Raw genomic sequence first — 19,956 nt, 5'->3', positions numbered from 1 at the left:
GTTCCCACCTTGGCAATTCCCATCTTATTTTGATGATTCCAATACACAAGTGATTTAAGATCACTAATGTGTTTAATTGTTTAAGTTGTAGATCTTAATTGTGCTAAGACAATATTGCTTGGATTGAGGCCACGAAGATCTCATTGGACCACATCATGAAGGCCAAAGACATCGAAGTCCAAGACCATGAAGACTTGAAGAATCGCATTGAAGATCAAAGTCGCTTTAGATTGTATACGATCCAATCTTAGCTTAGATTTTAAGAGGCATAATTAAGTTAATCTCACACACCCCTAAAATATATAAGTGATTGTCCTTGTGGTGTTCCAACACTTTGGAACCCTCATAACAATCCCAAGTTGGTGTAAAATTGGAAGCCCAAAAACAGAAGTGAAAATCTGCTCAACATAGGCTTCTCGGAACTCCGAGATAATTCTCGGAGCTCCGAGAAATCCTCAGAGCTCCGAGCTCCGAGATTTGGTCCAGTAGACATTTTTCATCTTCTGTTTGTATTCCCGGAACTCCGAGAAAAATTCTCGGAACTCCGAGAACACTAATAAAGGTCAGATTTATATCCGTTGGTGTTTTTTCCAGAATTACCACTATGCCACCAAACGATCATATTTGGGTTTTTCTATATATATGGGTATTCCCAACTTCCAAATAATCAATACTAACACTCTAAAACTTCATTTGAACATCCAAAGAGTGAATCAAACTTGATTATGCCTCTCATCCTCTAAAGATTAGGATTTGGATCATAGGCTCAATTTGTACATCTTCTACATTTTGTAAACCCTTGTGAGGGATGGTTTTTTGTTCTTTCTTTCTTATCAAGAACTTTGTATCGGGCGAGTGTTCGGAGAAGCGTAGCCCACTCTCCGTGGTGAAGATTGCCACCAAGGTTAAAGGTAATCGGAATTGTAATCGGCACCGATCTTCGTCGAAGTTAAGAAGATCACATAGTGAAGCCATCAACGGGTTTGGTTGGTGGAGTAGAGTAGGCCTCGCGTTTGGAGGACCGAACCACTTTAAATCTCGGGTGCACTCTCTCTTATCTTTTGCTCTTTATTTGCACTTGCACCTTTAGATTTAACTTGTGTGCTTGAATTTAATTCTTGATCTCTTAATCTTCTAAATATTGGGTTGAAGTTTTCAAAAGATTAAAACTTGTTAGCAACCTAATTTTTCACTCCTCATTAGTTGCCAATTCGGGACCACCCTTGGAATTTCACCTTTCATTAGAACCATACAGCCACGTGTGATTTTCATGGCTCCACTTGCAGCTGAAAACCTGCAACCCCTGGAGTCCAACCGGCCAAGAGATATTAGATTCTTCCGTATCTTTGGGACATACGCCACACCACCATAAGTACGAACCGCTCCATCAAACATATTGATCTTCACCGTCCCAACTCTCGTGACGTCACAAGTAGACCTGTCACTAAGGACACTACACCCGCCCCTGTCTCTTGGAACGTATCAAAATATTCCCCCTTGGAACATACATGAACAGAGTACCCTGAATAAAAAAATCCACTCATCATGAGGAGAAGTGTGATTACGTGAGGAGACTGTGAGAACATCTCCAAACACTTCATTATGTTCATTCGTTACCGCCACCACAACATTCGTAGCACCATTGTCCGCCCGGTAAGCTCGCTTCAGACAATCCCGCTTAGTGTGACTATATTCCTTGCAACGGTAACATTGCGCGCCCTTTCCGCCGACTCAGGATCTTGACCTGCCTTTTCCAGATCCCCTGTCAGACGACCTTCCTCTTTGTTTCCCACAATGAACAACCAACCCATGCTCTTCACTTACACCAAAAACAGGTTTCTTTCGCATCTCATCTGATAAGAGCGACGCCGTGACTTCCTCTAACTTTATCGTATCCTTGACACCAAGTTGTCATACGAATCAGGAAGTGAAGTAACAAACAAAAGAGCCTTGTCTTCTTCCTTCAACTTTTCGTCAATCTTGTGGAGCTGATCCACAAACTCGTTGAACACCGGGATGTGTTCCAGAAGATCTTCGCTTTCTTGCATCTTCAGCCCGTACAATTGGCGTTTTAGATATAACCGGTTGGCCAAGCTTTATGACATATAAAGCTTTTCCAACTTCTCCAATAATTTAGGCACATCTTATTCTCCCATAACGTTAAACATAACGCTATCTACCAGACATAATCGAATCGTGCTGACCGCCTTCGACTCTACGTCTTCCAACTCGGCACCCGTCATCTTCTCCGACTTCCAATCATTTCCATTCAACGCCTTAGCCAAGCCCTGTTGAACTAAGATGTCCTTCACCCTCATCTGTCATAGGGTGAAACTGCCCTTTCCGTTAAATCTGTCAATGTTGAACTGGGTAGAACTCGATTTTGCCACCATTTCAGATTACTTCGCACTTCTCGGTGTAGCGCTCCACCTCGAACAAGAATCTTCTTTAACAATCATTCCACCCTAGAAAATAGCTCTAACCGCGATCCAACTACAGCATCCACGATCACTCAACCCCGCCTTGACGATTGCTCCAACCACAGCTCGGATACCACTTGTTGAGAAAATCCACCGGGCAGAACAATTCAACCATGCACAAATTTAACGGAAAAGTAAAATACACAAACAAGTCACAAGATGAACACCGAGATTTTATGTGGTTCGGACAAGCCTATCTTCCACCATGAGAAAACAACATACAATGATTACAATGGATTTAAACCAAAACCCAAAACCCTTTCCTTGCTTCTCAAACCCAAGACCGTACCCAAGAGTAACCCGAGAGAAACCCACAACTGAAAACCCAACCCAAGAAAAACCCACTTTCTTCTTCTTCTTCCCTCCCTCTTTCTCTCTCTTTTCTCTTGTCTCTTTTCTCTCTCTCTCTCTTCTCTTGCATGTTCTCACACCCAAGAGAAACACCTCTCTTGCCCCCTTTCCAAACGTGGGTTTTGGGAGCTAAAATTGCTAGGTTTGTCTTTTCTTTCTAAACCCCAAAAAGAGAAACCTACTACTTTGCTTTTTGCCTTCCCACCCAAGTAATCCAACGTGGGTTGGAAGTAAGGCAACTTTCCAAAGTGTTTATGTGTGGGTTGCCTTAGGGGGATCCCCAACTCAATATTCTCAAAAGTAGATAGAAAGCTCATATGTTTTTGCATGAATCATGTTTGCGAGTTGAAAAACAAGATCCAACGGCCCATATCAAAAGAGAAAGTAGTCAATATTCACAGATAAAAAACGAACTCAACGTCAAATGGAAATTCTAGTATTGAATAGGCTCATATGAAGCCTTGGTCTTCCCTCTATAACTAGATTCGACTACGAAATTTGATAAAGACGCCATCTTATCATCCTCAACCCTTTTCACATGCATCGCTTGTAAATTCTTTTTTTTGGGTAGGTTACACGCATCGCTCGTAAATTTAGCAGATTAAAAACAAGGGTATATTGCCCCCTAGCCCTAGGCCCTAGCTAACACTCAACACCCCTAGCTATGCGCGCACGACTCTCCGGCTACGTGTCACATCTACATCGGACATGGTTCACCAATGAGAAGTGGAGGCCATCGATAAGAGTCATCTCAAGTCCTAAAGAGGCTAAGCAAACATTGATCGCCCACAATCATATACCAAAATGGGAAAAAGAAAAGGGTCCCTCCAATAAAAGAAATGCAATAAAGTCTTGGAGACATTTATGTCACAAAGATAGGCCTTTGAACCCAACCGTTAAAAGCAACAAACCCAAGTCACAAACCCAAGCCCTCCTCCAAACCAATGCCTTCCTTTTCCCTAACTCACCACGGCAACTCATGGTATAAACATTACTATCGCCCCACAAATACTCATTTTCAAACCCCTTTGACATCATCCACAGACATGTCGATATCCTTTGAAATCCATGGATATGTGGGTGTGGCAATAAAAAATGGATTTCCGTTGACCATAAGCCATCTATCTATGAAAAAAAAATACATTTGGCCAACCCACGTGAAAAAATATGATCACTGTTAGTGCGACCATCTGTTTGTACATGTGCATGGATGCATGCCTTCATGCACATCATCTACAACTTCATACATACATATTCAAGAGTATATCCATTCATGTGATCTATAGTATTTGTGCTGATATGGGATTTATAATATTTACAGTATTTGGGAATTGCTAGCTATAGAGGCAATCTTTAGTTAAAAAAGAAAAAGAAAAAAAAAATGTATCAGGGGTTTTGGGAAAGATTTGAACACATGTCTATGCTTACATGTATGGTGTTCCTCGCTTTGTTGGGGGTTCCACACGAATGCAGAGAGAACCCACATTCGAAAAGTGAAAGAGATGTGGATGGGCTTATAAGGGCTTGGGCACCCTCCCCTTTATGGCTATCTTTTAAGGATGAGTTCTACCCTGGTCCCAACAAGTGGTATTAGAACCGGGGGTACTATTTAGCTCCCCAAATTCATAACGCGTATGTAATTTACAAAGAACAAATTTGTGTATATCTATAAGCTTCATGTATGTATTATTGTATATGATACATATGCATGTCTACCTATGTTGATATGTACATGTATGATTATGAGATAACAAGGAAAATGGGGGAAAGGAAAGGTCGGTAGCTAGCAGAGAAATCTTTTTCCCTTTGGAGAACAAGAGACTTGAGAAGGTGGTGCAATTAGGTCAGCAACCGCCCAAGAAATCCTTCCATCTCAATCTCCTGTATATCAATCCATACCTTAAAATTATCATTAAGAACACACTATCCAAAGCCGCCATGGATTGAGTACAAATTGTACTCTCTTTCCCTCTTTCTCTCGGCCTACTAGTAGCTTCAAAAGCAACCATTGGTTTCTATATATATAGAAACTCGTCATGACATGATTTCACCACCATACCTCTTCAACGTCAAGTACTCCATATCAGATTGGTTCTTTTATCTATCTCTTACAAGTGAGAGATATGGGTCTAGAAAGACATTTACTCCCCCTTTTAATGCTATGCTGTTGTTCTTATTCCTGTTATGGCGATTTTCCTGAGGACCCACTCTCTGAAGCCTCTCCTTATGACAAAAGTGCTTATCCTACATATTCCGGCACTATCAACGAAAATGCCGGCGAATTTGAGGAGGAATTCGCGACTTCAATAGGCTATGGCGAACCCCAATTATTTAGTTGCAAACGGTTAGATCACGGGGAGAGTCGTTATTCTTCACCTATAACGGTGAATGTGGATGATTTTGGAGCTAAAGGTGACGGATCAGATGATACACAGGTAAGCACCAATAGAATAATGATAAAAACAAAACAGAATACCACACAGTTGTGATTGAATCCACGTTGGGTTTTGATGATGTCTGACTTTTTGTTTGTGAATGGGTCTATTTGTTCTTGTGTGGTTTTGAATAGTCTCACTTTCTATATGGTGTAACTGTCAGGCATTTGTGAAGGCTTGGGAGAAAGCTTGTTCATCTGCTCCATCTGTTCTTGTGATATCTAAGAATAAAAACTACTCTTCTTAAGCCAATCACCTTCTCAAGCCCTTGCAAGTCATCTGTCACAGTAATGGTAAGATAAATTTAATTATGCAAACACATATGGGTCTTAATTTTTTTTGTATATGAAGATTGATCCCCATGCACATTATTAAGTGCATTTGCTTCCCTTATCATTTCAGTTCATATACAAGTTATATTTATTTGTTTTTCCTAATGCATCAGATATATGGAACCATTGAAGCTTCCTCAGATCGATCGGATTGGGACCGGGGTCGAAGATACTGGAATAACTTTCAGAATATTCAGAATCTTAGAGTTGATGGGGCTGGGACTATCAATGGGAATGGAGAGATATGGTGGAAAAACTCTTGCAAAATCAACAAAGCTTTTGTAAGTTTTTTGAATTCAGAATCACCAAATTCGATATAACAAACTTGCATTTCCTTTCAACAAGGACTAATTCTTTTTTAATTCCTCATCTGTGAATTTGCAGCCTTGCACGCAGGCTCCAACGGTACATTTCTTGTTCTCTTTTTTAGTTTCATTATAGAGATGCTTAAATAAATACATTTCCTCTCCACTTTCATCTTTCTTTCTATAAAATCCTTAAAAGAGGTTTAAGTAGTTAAAGAAAGGAACTGATGTTCTTCCATCTTTGGGTTCTTTTTTTTCAACAGGCCTTGACCTTTTCTTCATGCATGAACTTGATAGTGAATAACCTCAGCATTAAGGACAGCCAACAAATTCATCTCTCTTTTGAGAGATGTACCAATGTCCAAGCTTCCAATCTCATGGTAACTGCACCAGAAACAAGCCCCAACACGGATGGAATTCATATCACAAATACCCAAAACATTCAGATAACAAATTGAGTCATTGGAACAGGTAAAGAGAAAAAAGATGAACAGCGTGTCACCTCATTTTCTCCTAAGTTTTTTTTTTTTTTTTTCTCTGTTTTATGAAATATGGTCTTAATTTCATTTACAAAACACAAAACAAACAGAAGAAACAAAAACAATACATTTTCATGTTCTACTTTTCCTTCAATGGAGTTTTGGGTACTTACAGACATAAAAAAAACTCCAAAAAACTCGATTATGATGTGTACATTCTCCATATTTTTTTAAGGTGATGACTGCATCTCAATAGTAAGTGGGTCTCAAAACGTCAAAGCGACAGGCATAACCTGTGGACCAGGCCATGGAATCAGGTCTCAGACTCAATCTAATCCTTCTTGAAACTTTTAATTTGTAAATTTTCTAATTAAGAAGAATTGAACTTATTTTATTTTATTTTTTGTTTGTCCAAATATTGTCTTCTTGAACCCAGTATTGGAAGCCTGGGATCTGGCAATTCAGAAGATCATGTCTCACAAGTAATAGTAGATGGAGCCAATATTGTTGGAACAACAAATGGGGTCAGGATTAAAACCTGGCAGGGAGGTTCCGGGAGTGCAAGCAACATCAAATTTCAAAACATTGCCATGCGCAATGTCGCCAATCCTATAATCATTGACCAAAACTACTGTGACTCCAACAAACCATGCTCAGAAAAGGTGATTTCTGAATCCCCACCAGACCCTTTCTTACTTTCACTCATCTAAATAGGATCTCTCACTTAAATCCAACGAGAATTTTGATGTGTCTTGCAGAATACAGCTGTGGAAGTAAGTAATGTGGTCTACAATAAGATCAAAGGGACAAGTGCCTCAGATGTGGCTGTGGAATTTGATTGCAGCAAGAGCTTTCCATGTCATGGGATAGTGTTGAATAACATTAATTTGGTTGGAAGTGGAGGGAAAACCACAAGTAGCTCATGCAAAAATGTTAATGGGATTGCAATAGGAAATGTTTTCCCAGGCCCTTGCTTCTAAAGAGAAGGAAATTAAATATACTTGTAATAATTTATCGATCTAGGATAGTGTGATTTTTTATTCTTCCATTAGATTGACATGAATTATATCGGGTTTTAATTTTTTGTGGGTCTCTTTCAGCATTAAGAGTCGAGGACAACTTCTCCTGTTTGTGTCTTCAAAATAGTGATGGGAAAAATACTGTATTTTATTTGTTCATGGATTGTAATAAAGTTGATACACTGTGTTTATTGTTCCAATAAAAATGGGTTTCTTTTTCTGTATTCATTTTTTTCCTTATCTTGTAGTTGACGACTGAATATGTCTGTTGCTAATGAACTCTTACCAAATAATTAGAGAAAAAGCTTGCGTAAAAGGCTTACAATTTCTAAGGTGGTGGTGTAATACTATAACCTGCCTACCTTGTAAAGAAAATAAGGAAACCGTTTTACGTCCTTTCTTACATTCCAAATGTATAACATGGAAGACGTAGGGTCTCAATATTCTTCTTGCCCAAGAAAAATAAAGAAAGCTGGATTGTAGTTTTTGATGGGGCCCATGAAATGATACCTATTTTCTATAGGATGGAGGAGAATATAAGCGGATCAGGGTCGGGTAGGGTGGGTTCGGGTTGGGCAGACTTTGCCCAATTGGATTTGGGTGTAGAAAGCATTAATTAGAGAGAAAGCTTGCGTAGAAGGCTTACAATTTCAAAGGTGGTGGTGTAATACTGTAACCTACCAGCTTGTAAAGAAAATAAGGAAACCGTTTTACCTCCTTTCTTACATTCCAAATGTATAACAAGGAAAAGGTAGCGAAATTAGTTGTGAATGATTGCATATGATGAATGGATCTTGTAGGGTCTCAATAATCTTCTTGCCCAAGAAAAATAAAGAAAGCTGATGGGAGAAAGGGAGGTAGTTTTGATGGGCCCATGAAATGATACCTTTTTTATATAGTATGGACTATGGAGGAGAATATAAGTGGATCAGGGTCGGGTCGGGTGGGTTCGGGTTAGGCAGACTTTGCCCAATTGGATTTGGGTGTAGAAAGCATTTCGGGTTGATCGGCTGGGCCAGCCCAATTTGGTAAAGTTCGATTTTGCTTAAAAATCGATGTACATGCCACAAATCAAATGGTGAGACTCATCCCGTACGTGATCTTCATGAAATGGAGGGGCCCCACTTCCGCCTTATGTACGCGCGTGAACAGATTTGTTGATCTGCTCTTGATCAGATGATCTTAGGCCCTCGATCCATCAATCCTCGTTTGAGGGTCCAAAAAGAAATGCTAAACCGTGCTTTGACTTAATAGTCCGGACTCAGGAGGGGGGGAGGATCTTGCTTAGTCTTAGTCCAATTCTTTCGCCGGTTCAGATGGGGTAGGGAAGCCATTACGTCTCCTCGAATATTCTTTCGGTGGTCCTAGTTCTTGGATTGAATCTAAGTCGAAAATAATTGTTGTGTGCTTTTCTCAAAAGCACAAGCCGGTAGGGAGTCCGCAAGGAGTCCGCAGGAAGAGATATGGGGCCCGCCTAATCCAAACCATTGGTAGGGAGTTAAAACGGATTTCTTTCTTTTTGGATAGGTGAGGTCCCAAGTGAAGCCCCCTATAGCCATTAGAGGTGGACATGGTTCGGTTTTGGGATATACCCAGAACCGAACCATATATAATTGGTTCCCTGAAATTGGAACCAGAACCGAACCATATATGTTTGGAACCGAGCCGAGCTAGAACAATATATAATCGGTTCGGTTCTGGGTTTACCCAACCTTCACCAAATGTAGATATTTTGCCTAATCGTATTTATAATTGGTTCAGTTGACAGTTGTTTTGCCTATTAGTTATAATTTTGCCTATTTAATAATGAAACAAAATTAGCTTGTATTTCCTCTTCAACTAGCTCTAAAGAGCAATAACAGTTGACAGTTGTTTAAATAAAAAGGACAAGATTAATTAGTGCAGTTATCAAAACATGATAGTCGATCGGAATAGTTCATTAAGACGCCGCACGTGCGGTGCACGTGCCTTTTTACTAGTAGCCATAAAGACTTGACGTAATGTACAAACCCAAGGGAAAAAAGGCTTCGAATAATCATACTTGACGTAGTGGACAAACCCAAGGGGAAAAAAAGGCTTCGAATAACCAAGACCATATTTGAATGATGGTTTGTTTTTTATACCAAAAAAGCGCCCCTACTCATGGGATGTGTGATCAAGATCATGTGGGTTTGGCTAGTCAACTGTACTATGGCTCGAATTGAGATGTACCTTGTGTCAGAATTGAGAAGTTCTATGGCTCGAATCTTTTTTTATTATTATTAGGGCTAGAATCTTTAGTATTGTACTATGGGTGCAACTCAGGTCCGCTTCAACCCAAAAAAAGTCCGGTCTAGTAGGGTTGAATTCAGGTTGGGTTCGGGTTGAGGGCTTGGGCATCCCGACCCAAGTGAAACCCAACATTTTTTATCAATTTATTGTTGTGTAAGCTTAAAAAGTCGGGTTGGGCCAGGTTTGAGGGGTCAGGTTGGGTTGAACCTTGTCAGTTTGGAAATCAGGTTGTGTTGGCCTCTGCCAACCCGACCCAACCCTACTCAGGTTGCACCCCTATTAATAATAGTACACTAACCTCTACTATTCGGTTACTTTCCCCTCGAATTTTTCATCAATTTATTAGGCTCAGCTTATTTCAAGCTTTTTTTTTCTTTTTTCTTTTTGGGAAAAATACACTTAGACCCCCTCTGGTTTCTGACACATTCAACTTAACCCATAATGTTTAAAAAGTTACAAGTAGACCCCCTGTGGTTCCAATTTGTGTAAGGTAGAACCCCTCAGTTGACGGTTTGTCCACAGATTGAAGGGTTAGGATGATCCTATGGAGCTGATTTTTTGGGCACACCCTATCTATGTCAGGGTCCATCAAATGAACGCTTTGGATCATCCAAACAATGTGAGCCCACTGTGTTTTTGATAGTGGGCCCAAACCCCATATCCGAATCCAAACACTACCAAAAACAGTGTGCCCACATTGTTTGGATGATCCAAAGCGTTCATTTGATGGGCCTTGGCATAGATGGGGTGTGCCAAAAAAATCAGCTCCATAGGATCATCCTAACCCTTCAATCTGTGGACAAACCGTCAATTGAGGGGGTCTACCTTACACAAATTGAAACCACAGGGTTCTGCTTGTAACTTTTTAAACATTAGGGGTTAAGTTGAATGTGTCAGAGACCACTGGGGGTCTAAGTGTATTTTTCCCTTTCTTTTTTCTTTTTGAAATGGGTTTTCATTATTAAAGTGAAATTTGAGCACAAATTATTTCAACCTCCTTTCCACATGAAGAGGGTGTAAAACAAATTCTTGTAAAATCTGTTTTACAATCATTTTACATCAAAGGAAACGTGCTTAGTGAAGCAATCGTTCTAATGGAATCCGTCCGATTGTCACATGCTGCTTTTCTCTATTTTTTCATAGATTCGAATTTGTTTAACTTTGGTGTACATCCAAACCAACCCTCTGTTAAATCAGTTGCATTCTAGCACATTTGAGTGTAGAGCCAATTTCAGTTTGGGGCTTTCAGTCTGCAAAGTTGCAGTTTTGTGTCAATAATTAGTTTTGGCCTCCCAATCGGTTCTCAAAATAAAAAACAAACAGGGCCTAAATCTTATCTAATTTTTCTTTTAATCAATTCCAACCATATTTAATTTACAGAAGATGAACCGCAGTGGGAACCACCTCACTGTACCATGGTTTCAATTTTCAGTTTCAAAATGCATTTCGGTCCTCACTGAATTTCACATTTTAGGCCGAAATCAATTAACATAGTATTTTTTTTTCATAAAAAAATTCGGCCAAAATTAGCAAAATTTTGGGAAAACATTATTTAATTAATAAAATGGAGATTTTAGGGCAGAATTTCGTTGAATTTCGGACAAAAGTTCGGAAAAATGAAATTTCAGCTGAAAAAAAAAGAGAACCGTTTCAGGTATACGGTCTCGACCGAACTCCAAAATTTCGGATTTCGGCCAAAATTTAAAACCATGACTGTAACATAGTGCCCGTCAGGAACAAGCCTAACAACAACCGTCATTTTAGCACTTCAGTATAAAAAACAGAAGAAATGAATAGAGAAAAAACAACACCAAACGTAACACAGCAAACACTTAAAAGGCTAGCTAGTTTATTCAGAAGGCAAAAATTCACTTGGGGGTTTTAATGCGATGATATGATTTATGGATTGAAAGACTTCTTCGCAAAAGTACCATGCATTTGCTCATGAGTATCAATTGCTTCATGTAATTATTGCATGAGATAAAGGAAACGTAAGGGCATTCTTGGATACAACTAAAATATGGCCTTATTTAACTTAATCTATCTACAGTGCCCATGGTTTTCCTTTCCAGTTCTTCTATGTCAAGGAAAGCAGCTGAACAAAAGGTTGTTTAAACTGAGTCTTGTAGAAATAAAAAAAATGATACCTATTGTCCAATCTGGATCTAAACTGCTATATAAAAAGAAAGATAAAATACCCAACTATCCTTCAATCTAGAATTTGGGAGAGATATACATACGACTTAGAAAAAAAGAAGGAAAAAAAAAAGAATCAAAGAAAGGTGTCTCAGGACATAACATGTCGCAGGAACCACAAGTTTAGCCCATTGCAGTTGGTCCAACTATAATTGGATGATCCTATAACCTTCATCGATAAGGTTCCATTTTTTCTCTATGTAAATGGGCGATAAAACAAATTTTACATCCATTTTAGTGAAATATGGGCATAAATTTTGTTTTACGCCCGTTTTAACTCAAAAGAAATAGAGCCTAAGGCATCTTTAATAGCTTGCCAATAAAAGCTAAGCCATATAGATGGACGCAACTTATGTTCTTGGCAAGCTACTAAAGATTCAAATGGACCCAACATATGTTCTCGACGATCTGTGTACTATGTGGGACCCAAGTTCGATGACTATGATTACAACTTAACAATAACCATGTTGTTGAGAAAATCCACCGGGCAGAACAATTCGACCGTGCACAAATTTAACGGAAAAGTAAAATACACAAACAAGCCACAAGATGAAGACCGAGATTTTACGTGGTTCGGAAAACTTGACTCCACGGGCGAGAAACACGATCTTCCACCATGACAAAACAACATACAAGGATTACAATGGATTTAAAACAAAACCCAAATCCCGCAACCCATTCCTTGCTTCTCAAACCCCAGACCGTACCCAAGAGTAACCCGAGAGAAACCCACAAGAGAAAACCCAAGAAAAAACCCCAAGAGAAACCTCCAAAGGCACCCAACAAAAACCCACTTTCTTCTTCTCCTTCTCTCCCTCTTTCGCTCTCTTTTCTCTCGTCTCTTTTCTCTCTCCCTCTCTCTCTCTCTCTTCTCTTGCACGTTCTCACACCCAAGAGAAACACCTCTCTTGCCCCCTTTCCAAACGTGGGTTTTGGGAGCTAAAATAGCTAGGTTTTTATTTTCTTTCTAAACCCCAAAAAGAGAAACCTACTACTTCGATTTTTTGCCTTCCCACCCAAGTAATCCAACGTGGATCGGAAATAAGGCAACTTTCCAATAATCTCCACCTTCGCTTATTTCCCAGCCACCTGAAGATTTTTCGTTGATGTTGCCACCGGTCTACTATTACCGCAAACCACCACTGGCCTGCCAAAGAATCAGCTACACACCCTCGAATCACCTTGGTTCTGATTGCTTCCGATTCGATCAACACGGCCAATGCACATGTGTAGCTGCCAACCCGTTGGCTCACCTAGTTAACCTTGGAGAGGGATCTCGATCCATCCTCCCCAACGCAGGTACTGTCATCCTCTCACCATCATCTGCAACCTGGAAACCTGTCTCTGAACCAACTGCGAAAGAGACCCTACATGTGCGCACATAATTACCCAGTTTCCAACTAGCCATCGAGATCTTAGGAACCCTAGTCACTGTGTCCCCGAACAAATGATATAATCCACCACACTTCTCTCATTTCATCAGAACCATACAGCCACGTGTGATTTTCATAGCTCCACTTGCAGCTGAAAACCTGCAACCCCTGGAGTCAAACCGGCCAAGAGATGTTAGATTCTTCCATATCTTTGGGACATACGCCACACCACCCAAAGTACGAACCATTCCATCAAACATTTTGATCTTTACCGTCCCAACTCACGTGATGTCACAAGTAGACTGGTCACCAAGGACACTACACCCGCCCCTGTCTCTTGGATCGTATCAAAATCTTTTCTCCTGGAGCATACATGAACAGAGTACCCTGAATCTGAAATGCACTCATCATGAGGAGAAGTGTGATTACGTGAGGAGACTGTGAGAACGTCTCCAAACACTTCATTATGTTCATTCGTTACTGCCACCACAGCACTCGTAGCACCATTGTCCGCCCAGTCAGCTCGCTTTGGACAATCCCGCTTGATGTGACTATACTCCTAGGAACGGTAACATTGCGCGCTCTTTCCGCCGACTCAAGATCTTGACCTGCCTTTTCCAGATCCCCTGTCAGACGACCTTCCTCTTTGATTCCCAACATTAACAACCAACCCGTGCTCTTCACTTACACCAAGAACAGGTTTCTTTCGCATCTCATCTGATAAGAGTGACGCTGTGACTTCCTCTAAGTTTATCGTATCCTTAACGTACAATAAAGTCGACACCAAGTTGTCATACGAATCAGGAAGTGAAGTAAGAAGCAAAAGGGCGTTGCCTTCTTCCTTCGACTTTTCATTAACCTTGTAGAGCTAATCCACAAGCCTTTTTGAACACCGGGATGTGTTCCAGAAGATCTCCGCCTTCATGCATCTTCAGCCCGTACAATTGCCGCTTTAGGTACAACCGGTTGGCCAAGCTTTTTGACATATAAAGCTTTTCCAACTTCTCCAATAATTTAGGCACATCTTCTTCTCCCATAACGTTAAACATAACGCTATCTGCCAGCCATAGTCGAATCGTGCTGACCGCCTTCGACTCTATGTCTTCCCACTCGGCACCCGTCATCTTCTCCGGCTTCCCATTCTTTCCATTCAACGCCTTCGCCAAGCCCTATTGAACTAGGATGTCCTTCACCCTCATCTGCCAAAGGGTGAAACTGCCCTTTCCGTTAAATTTGTGGATGTTAAACTGGTTAGAACTCGATTTTGCCACCATCTCATATTACTTCGCACTTCTCGGTGTAATACTCCACCTCGAACAAGAATCTTCTTTAACAATCTTTCCACCCCAAAAAATCACTCTAATAGTGATCCAACTACAATACCCACGATCACTTCACACGGCCTCGACGATCGCTCCAACCACAGCTCTGATACCACTTGTTGAGAAAATCCATTGGGCATAACAATTTGACCGGGCACAAATTTAACGGAAAAGTAAAATACACAAACAAGCCACAAGATGAACACCGAGATTTTACGTAGTTCGGACAAGCCTCCTCCACGGGCGAGAAACACGATCTTCCACCATGAGAAAACAACATACAAGGATTACAATGGATTTAAACCAAAACCCAAAACCCGCAACCCTTCCCTTGCTTCTCAAACCCAAGACCACACCCAAGAGTAGCCCGAGAGAAACCCACAAGAGAAAACCCAACTCAAGAAAAACCCACTTTCTTCTTCTCCTTCTCTCTCGTCTCTCTCTCTCTCTCTTCTCTTACACGTTCTCACACCCAAGAGAAACACCTCTCTTGCCCCTTTCCAAACGTTGGTTTTGGAGCTAAAATTGCTAGGTTTTTCTTTTCTTTCTAAACCCCAAAAAGAGAAAACTACTACTTTGCTTTTTGCCTTCCCACCCAAGTAATCCAACGTGGGTCGGAAATAAGGCAACTTTCCAACAGTGTTTATGTGTGGGTTGCCTTAGGAGGATCCCAACTCAATATTCTCATAAACAGTAGATAGAAAGCTCATATTGTTTTGCATGAATCATGTTCGCAAGTTGAAAAACAAGATCCAACGGCCCATATCAAAATAGAAAGTAATCAATATTCACAGATCAAACACGAACTCCTCAACGTCAAATGGAAATTCTAGTATTGAATAGGCTCATATGAAGCCTTGGTCTATCCCCAACCCTAATCACATGCATCGCTCGTAAATTCTTTTTTTTGGTAGGTTACACGCATCGCTCGTAAATTCGGCAGGATAAAAACAAGGGTATATAGCCCCCTAGCCCTAGGCCCTAGCTAACACTCCAAACACCCCTAGCTAGAGCTAGATGCGCGCACGAAGAGGAGGTAAGAAAAGGAGAAGGTGAGAATGTGGTAAGAGAACGGTATTTGCGTGTGTTTTGGGGCAATAGTAATGTTTATACCACGAGTTGCCGTGGTGAGTTAGGGAAAAGGAAGGCATTGGTTTGGAGGAGGGCTTGGCGTTTGTGACTTGGGTTTGTTGCTTTTAACGTTTGGGTTCAAAGGCTTATCCTTGTGACATAAATGTTACCAAGACTTTATTGCATTTCTTTAGGATTAGTGATGACTCTAGTGAAGGAGAGTTCATCCATTGGATGACAAGTATCTCAAGGCTCTTATCGATGGCCTCCACGTGTCCTTTCCACGCCGCACTTCTAATGGGTGAACCATGTCCGATTTGACATCATCCACAGTCATGTTGATTCCGTTGACCATAAGCCATCTATCTACGAAAAAAAAATACATTTGGCCAACCCACGTGAAAAAATATGATCACTGTTAGTGCGACCATCTGTTTGTACATGTGCATGGATGCATGCCTTCATGCAATTCATCTACAACTTCATACATACATATATTCAAGTGTATATCCATTCATGTGATTTATAGTATTTGTGCTGTTATGGGATTTATAATATTTACAGTATTTGGGAATTGCTAGCTATAGAGGCAATCTTTGGTTCATTGTATATCTTTGGGTTGGAGTTCGGGCAGCATGTCCCCCTCTTGCACTATTTTTTCGTACTAATAAAATTTAAGGTGCCGGCTTGAGTTAAAAAAGAGAAAGACAAAAATACTAATAAGATTTGAACACATGTCTATGCTTACATGGGCTTATAAGGGCTTGGGCACCCTCCCCTTTACGGCAAGCTTTTAAGGATGAGTTCTACCCTGGTCCCGACAAGTTGTATTAGGACCGGGGGTACTATTTAGCGCGCAAAATTCATAACATGTATGTAATGTACAAAGAACAAATTTGTGTATATCTATAAGCTTCATGTATGTATGACTGTATATGATACATATGCATGTCTACCTATGTTGATATGTACATGCATGATTATGAGTAACAAGGAAAATGGGGAAGGAAAGGGCGGTAGCTAGAAGAGAAATCTTTTTCCCTTTGGAGAACAAGAGACTTGAGAAGGTGGTGCAATTAGGTCAGTGACCGCCCAAGAAATCCTTACATCTCAATCTCCTGTATCGCAATCCATACCTTAAAATTATCATGAAGAACACACTATCCAAAGCCGCCATGGATTGAGTACAAACTGTACTCTCTTTCCCTCTTTCTCTCGGCCTACTAGAAGCTTCAAAAGCTACCACTGGTTTCTATATATATAGAAACTCCTCATGACATGATTTCACCACTATACCTCTTGAACGTCAAGTACTCCATATCAGATTGGTTGTTTTATCTGTTTCTTACAAGTGAGAGATATGGGTCTAGAAAGACATTTACTCCCCCTTTTAATGCTATGCTGTTGTTCTTATTCCTGTTATGGCAATTTTTTTGAGGACCCACTCTCTGAAGCCTCTCCTTATGACAAAAGTGCTTATCCTACATATTTCGGCACTATCAACCAAGATGCCGGCGAAGTCGGGGAGGAATTCGCGACTTCAATAGGCTATGGCGAACCCCAATTATTTAGTTTCAAGCAGTTAGATCACGTGGAGAGTCATTATTCTTCACCTATAATGGTGAATGTGGATGATTTTGGAGCTAAAGGTGACGGATCAGATGATACACAGGTAAGCACCAATAGAGTAATGATAAAAACAAAACAGAATATCACGCAGTTGTGATTGAATCCTCGTTGGGTTTTGATGATGTCTGACTTTTTGTTTGTGAATGGGTCTATTTGTTCTTGCGTGGTTTTTAAAAGTCTCACTTTCTATATGGTGTAACTGTCAGGCATTTGGGAAGGCTTGGGAGAAAGCTTGTTCATCTGCTCCATCTGTTCTTGTGATATCTAAGAGTAAAAACTACCTTCTTAAGCCAATCACCTTCTCAGGCCCTTGCAAGTCATCTGTCACAGTAATGGTAAGATAAATTTAATTAGGCAAACACATATGGGTCTTAATTTTTTTTTGTATATGAAGATTGACCCCCATGCAAATTATTAAGTGTATTTGTTTCCCTTATCGTTTCAGTTCATATACATGTTATATTTATTTGTTTTTCCTAATGCATCAGATATATGGAACCATTGAAGCTTCCTCAGATCGATCGGATTGGAACCGGGATCGAAGATACTGGATTAACTTTAAGAATATTCAGAATCTTAGAGTTGATGGTGCTGGGACTATCAATGGGAATGGAGAGATATGGTGGAAAAACTCCTGCAAAATCAACAAAGCTTTTGTAAGTTTTTTGAATTCACAATCACCAAGTTCGATATAACAAACATGCATTTTCTTTCAACAAGGGCTAATTCTTTTTTAATTCCTCATCTGTGAATTTGCAGACTTGCACGCAGGCTCCAACGGTACATTTCTTGTTCTCTTTCCACCGAACCCATGTTTAGTTTCATTATAGAGATGTGTAAATAAATACATTTCCTCTCGACTTTCAGCTTTCTTTCTATAAAAATCTTAAAAATGGTTTAAGTAGTTAAAGAAAGGAACTGATGTTCTTCCATCTTTGGGTTTTTTTTTCAACAGGCCTTGACCTTTTCTTCATGCATGAACTTGATAGTGAATAACCTCAGCATTAAGGACAGCCAACAAATTCATCTCTCTTTTGAGAGATGTACCAATGTCCAAGCTTCCAATCTCAAGGTAACTGCACCAGAAACAAGCCCCAACACGGATGGAATTCATATCACAAATACCCAAAACATTCAGATAACAAATTGTGTCATTGGAACAGGTAAAGAGAAAAAAGATGAACAAGGTGTCACCTCATTTTCTCCTAAGTTTTTTTTTTCTGTGCTATGAAATATGGTCTTAATTTCATTTACAAAACACAAAACAAACAGAAGAAAGAAAAAACAAAACATTTTCATGTTCTACTTTTCCTTCAATGGAGCTTTGGGTACTTTAACAGACATAAGAAACTCCAAAAAACTCGATTATGATGTGTACATTCTCCATATTTTTTTAAGGTGATGACTGCATCTCAATAGTAAGTGGGTCTCAAAACGTCAAAGCGACAGGCATAACCTGTGGACCAGGCCATGGAATCAGGTCTCAAACTCAATCTAATCCTTCTTGAAACTTTAATTTATAAATTTTCTAATTAAGAAAAATTTAACTGTTTATTTATATTTTTTGTTTGTCCAAATATTGTCTTCTTGAACCCAGTATTGGAAGCCTGGGATCTGGCAATTCAGAAGATCATGTCTCACAAGTAATAGTAGATGGAGCCAATATTGTTGGAACAACAAATGGGGTCAGGATCAAAACCTGGCAGGGAGGTTCCGGGAGTGCAAGCAACATCAAATTTCAAAACATTGCCATGCGCAATGTCGCCAATCCTATAATCATTGACCAAAACTACTGTGACTCCAACAAAGCATGCCCGGAAAAGGTGATTTCTCAACCCCCACCAGACCCTTTCTTACTTTGACTCATCTAAATAGGATCTCTCACTTAAATCCAACAAGAATTTTGATGTGTTTTGCAGAATACAGCTGTGGCAGTAAGTAATGTGGTCTACAATAACATCAAAGGGACAAGTGCCTCAGATGTGGCTGTGGACTTTGATTGCAGCAAGAGCTTGCCATGTCATGGGATAGTGTTGAATAACATTAATTTGGTTGGAAGTGGAGGGAAAACCACAACTAGCTCATGCAAAAATGTTAATGGGAATGCAATAGGAAATGTTTTCCCACGCCCTTGCTTCTAAAGAGAAGGAAATTAAATATACTTGTATTAATTTATCGATCTAGGATAGTGTGATTTTTTATTCTTCCATTAGATTGACATGAATTATATTGGGTTTTAATTTTTTGTGGGTCTCTTTCAGCATTAAGAGTCGAGGACAACTTCTCCTGTTTGTGTCTTCAAAATAGTGATGGGAAAAATACTGTATTTTATTTGTTCATGGATTGTAATAAAGTTGATACACTGTGTTTATTGTTCCAATAAAAATGGGTTTCTTTTTCTGTATTCATTTTTTTCCTCATCTTGTAGTTGACGACTGAATATGTCTGTTGCTAATGAACTCTTACCAAATAATTAGAGAAAAAGCTTGCGTAAAAGGCTTACAATTTCTAAGGTGGTGGTGTAATACTATAACCCGCCTACCTTGTAAAGAAAATAAGGAAACCGTTTTACGTCCTTTCTTACCTTCCAAATGTATAGCGACAAGGAAGAGGTAGAGAAATTAGTTGTGAATGATTGCATATTATGAATGGATCTTGTAGGGTCTCAATGAAAATAAGCGGATCAGTTTTTG

The 19,956-nt window shown here is 39.9% G+C and overlaps 1 protein-coding gene and 1 pseudogene across 2 annotated transcripts; both read left to right on the top strand.

The window, feature by feature from the left end:
• Positions 1-4,918: 4,918 nt before the first annotated feature.
• LOC143848855 (polygalacturonase-like) lies at positions 4,919-8,323 on the top strand (annotated as a pseudogene). The gene is made up of 9 exons (XR_013235486.1): positions 4,919-5,266; positions 5,430-5,559; positions 5,712-5,879; positions 5,983-6,003; positions 6,167-6,374; positions 6,618-6,699; positions 6,819-7,044; positions 7,141-7,373; positions 8,029-8,323. The product of XR_013235486.1 is annotated as a polygalacturonase-like (transcript).
• Positions 8,324-16,789: 8,466 nt separating this feature from the next.
• On the top strand, positions 16,790-19,667 carry LOC143860422 (polygalacturonase-like). The gene is made up of 8 exons (XM_077371050.1): positions 16,790-17,306; positions 17,470-17,598; positions 17,752-17,919; positions 18,023-18,043; positions 18,219-18,426; positions 18,662-18,743; positions 18,861-19,086; positions 19,183-19,667. The coding sequence occupies exons 1-8, from the start codon at positions 16,995-16,997 to the stop codon at positions 19,402-19,404; spliced, it is 1,368 nt and encodes a 455-aa protein (XP_077227165.1). The 5' UTR covers positions 16,790-16,994; the 3' UTR covers positions 19,405-19,667.
• Positions 19,668-19,956: the final 289 nt, after the last annotated feature.

The sequence above is a fragment of the Tasmannia lanceolata genome, unplaced genomic scaffold, assembly GCF_043159265.1.
Source record: "Tasmannia lanceolata isolate RefF3 unplaced genomic scaffold, GAP_Taslan_0.1 ptg000003l, whole genome shotgun sequence".
NCBI classification, from domain to species: domain Eukaryota; kingdom Viridiplantae; phylum Streptophyta; class Magnoliopsida; order Canellales; family Winteraceae; genus Tasmannia; species Tasmannia lanceolata.
This window is presented reverse-complemented; position numbering and strand designations above follow the sequence as displayed.